The sequence below is a fragment of the Bison bison genome, unplaced genomic scaffold (assembly GCF_000754665.1).
Source record: "Bison bison bison isolate TAMUID 2011002044 unplaced genomic scaffold, Bison_UMD1.0 scf7180017864368, whole genome shotgun sequence".
NCBI lineage: Eukaryota > Metazoa > Chordata > Mammalia > Artiodactyla > Bovidae > Bison > Bison bison.
In genome coordinates this window covers 2,332,651-2,336,042 of record NW_011494940.1, presented here as the reverse complement: position 1 = coordinate 2,336,042, position 3,392 = coordinate 2,332,651, and the positions used below count along the sequence as shown (strand labels likewise).

The following is a 3,392-nucleotide window of genomic DNA, read 5'->3' as shown; positions in this document are numbered from 1 at the left end:
GTCTTGATTCCAGCTTGTGCTTCATCCAGCCCAGCGTTTCTCATGATGTACTCTGCATATAAGTTAAAAAGCAGGGTGACAATATACAGCCTTGATGTACTTCTTTTGCAGTTTGGAACCAGTCTCTTGTTCCATGTCCAGTTCTAACTGTTACTTCTTGACTTGTGTATAGACTTCTCAGGAGGCAGGTCAGGTGGTCTGGTATTCCCATCTTTTGAAGAATTTTGCACAGTTAACGATAGTTTGGAATTTTGGGGGTTTTGTGTCAAGTGCTAGGATATTTAAAATACTGTAAATAGCTGCATTGTCTAGCTATTGCAACATTTGCTTTGAAATTTCTAAATGGAAAGATCATCTTTCTGCATAGTCTCCAGAATCTAGTTTGCACTTAAATGACTGCCTTCTTTCTCCTCAGTTACCTGTCTTCTATATTTGTATCTCTTTACTTTAAAATGGGGTTTCCTCCCACCCAAATTAAAATATTGTTTTCTTCATGGTAAAAATGCTAAACATTCATTGTGAAAAAAAGAAAAGAAGATAAGTTAAGAAATTTCAAACTCCTGGCATCTAAAGCTATGTCCTGCATCTTTTCAGGAATTACTATATTGATCTCTTGATCTCTCTTCTCATACACTATTTCACATAAATAAGATCATGTTTTTTTTTTTTTCCAGGCAGCAATATGTCATGCCTATATTCCATGTTTTGTGTATAAACATATGTATAAAATGCATATATTTAAATGGATGCACTAAATTTAATTTTATGAAAATAATATCGTATGTCCTAAGCTCTAAACTTTATTTTACATGTTTCATTTTTTTTCCAATTTCAGGTACTGCAAGGATTTCCTGAAGTACAGAATAGCATTTTAGGTGTTATATGGCCTTTTTTTTTCTTTTTAGTTTTTGTACTTATTTTTACAGCTGTGGCTGTGATACTTGTTTCCCATTTTTATGAATGATACAAGTATCTGTTTAATTTTTTTCAGGGAAGTGTTTAAAACCTATAATGTTGCCATGGACTACATTTCGGTTGCCCTCCTGATCTGGAATTTTGGTGTGGTGGGAATGATCGCCATTCATTGGAAAGGTCCACTGAGACTCCAGCAGGCATATCTCATTATGATCAGTGCCCTCATGGCCCTGGTATTTATCAAGTACCTCCCAGAATGGACCGCCTGGCTCATCTTGGCTGTGATTTCAGTATATGGTAAAACCCGAGACTGACATTTTGTTCATCACAGAAATACCTCCTGGTGTGTTTTCCTTCCTCTTCTAGTTATCTTGACTTAGGGAAAATAACAGTAATATCCCATAACTTTTCAGTAAATAATCAGTTAGCTGTAATATCTTTTTCATATAAAGATTTCAAATCTTTTGAAGTTGAGTCCTTTAAAAATGTTTTATTATTGCCTCCAGTTTAACTCAGGGGTGAGTTAACAGAAGGATCCATAGACTTCTGGTTGTAAGACTTAGATTCACATCCCATTGCTACCACTGACATAAATGACCTCAGGAGCCCTTTGGGATCAAATGAGTGAGCAAACAGCAGTGGGAGTTTGTACCCTTTATGGACAGCAGTGGAGCTACGTGTGATGGAGCTCACTGGAGAGTTGTGCTTTTCATGTCTTAATCCAGGCATCCTTGATCAAAGAATGGGATCCAAGTTCAGCTAACTTGGGATCCAAGTTAGCTGAACTTTAGGCAGCCATCCTATTTTGGCCTATTTGTGTGTTTTTACAGACCCTTGAGACTTTGCCAGTAGTCTAGCCACCTGGTTCTGCCAGTGGTAACAACAGCAGTTACTTATCCAAGGTTTCTCTCTTTAGGCAAAGTAAGTGAAACAATCTCTTGCTTCATAGATACCAAAAATAGAAATCAAAGTTATACATGTCTCTGTACATATTAAATCTGCAACGCAGACCTCAATTTGGAGTTCCAGACATTCTAAATGTACAATGCTGAGCTCTTCAGCAAGGTGTGCAGTGTAACTTTCACCTCCCTTACAGTCTTATGATGTAGGCCTCACAGGGCACCATTATGACATACTGCTGCTGCTAAGTCGCTTCAGTCGTGTCTGACTCTGTGCGACCCCATAGACGGCAGCCCACCAGGCCCTCCCGTCCCTGGGATTCTCCAGGCAAGAACACTGGAGTGGGTTGCCATTTCCTTCTCCAGTGCATCAAAATGAAAAGTGAAAGTAAAGTCACTCAGTCGTGTCCGACTCTTTGCAACCCCATGGACTGCAGCCTACCAGGCCCCTCCGTCCATGGGATTTTCCAGGCAAGAATACTGGAGTAGGGTGCCACTGCCTTCTCCTAGAGCAAGTTAAAAGTTAATAAACGAAACATCAGGGGTGAATCATAATAAAGAATCTGATTCTGTTTTTGATATTAAAAAAAAAAAAAAAAGCCGTTTCTGGAGACAGACTGCCTGATTCAAATCCAGACTCTTACTCCTGTAATTTATTGGGTATGTCACTACAGACACACCACACTCAACCAGTGGAGTCTTAGTTGTTATGAAGATTAAATTGAACAATGCATACAGTAAATGTATACAGTATCTACCAGTAAATATTAGCCGTTCCTCAAAAATATATAATCTTGTGAAGTAAACAAGGTTGTTGTACTTGTTTCACTGCTAAAGGCCGGAAGTTTGTAGAGGTAAAGTATTTACCAAAGCTTACACCATTTGATCTAGAATCTGAGTCCTAAGTCCCATATTCTTTCTAATACAATACACTGTTACTCCCCATCAACCCTCTGTTTCTTGTATACATATACAAATTATCCCTACAGACCTTTGAGTTCCTCTGAAATAAGAGACTTTGAAATAAGAGTCTAATATTTAGAGTAATGATTCATAATTCCATTTTCAGAAGATCTCAAGATGTCTCAGTTTGTCAAAAAGGTTGTTCTAAAGCTTTCAGACGTTCAAGCTGGTTTTAGAAAAGGTAGAGGAACCAGAGATCAAATTGCTAACATCCACTGGATCATCGAAAAAGCAAGAGAGTTCCAGAAAAACATCTATTTCTGCTTTATTGACTATGCCAAAGCCTTTGACTGTGTGGATCACAATAAACTGTGGAAAATTCTGAAAGAGATGGGAATACCAGACCACCTGACCTGCCTCTTGAGAAATTTGTATGCAGGTCAGGAAGCAACGTTAGAACAACAGACATGGAACAATAGACTGGTTCCAAACAGGAAAAGGAGTACGTCAAGGCTGTGTATTGTCACCCTGCTTATTTAACTTCTATGCAGAGTACATCATGAGAAATGCTGGGCTGGAAGAAGCACAAGCTGGAATCAAGATTGCCGGGAGAAATATCAATCACCTCAGATATGCAGATGACACCACCCTTATGGCAGAAAGTGAAGAGTATCT

General features: G+C 38.6%; 1 protein-coding gene across 7 annotated transcripts in view; it reads left to right on the top strand.

The window, feature by feature from the left end:
* Positions 1-3,392, top strand: part of PSEN1 (presenilin 1) — a 67,330-nt gene that overhangs the window by 41,014 nt on the left and 22,924 nt on the right. For all 7 annotated transcript variants that reach the window (XM_010855803.1, XM_010855801.1, XM_010855802.1 and 4 more), the window contains one exon: positions 992-1,212. In XM_010855803.1, coding sequence (XP_010854105.1) covers positions 992-1,212 — 221 coding nt within the window. The remainder of the gene's footprint in view (positions 1-991; positions 1,213-3,392) is intronic.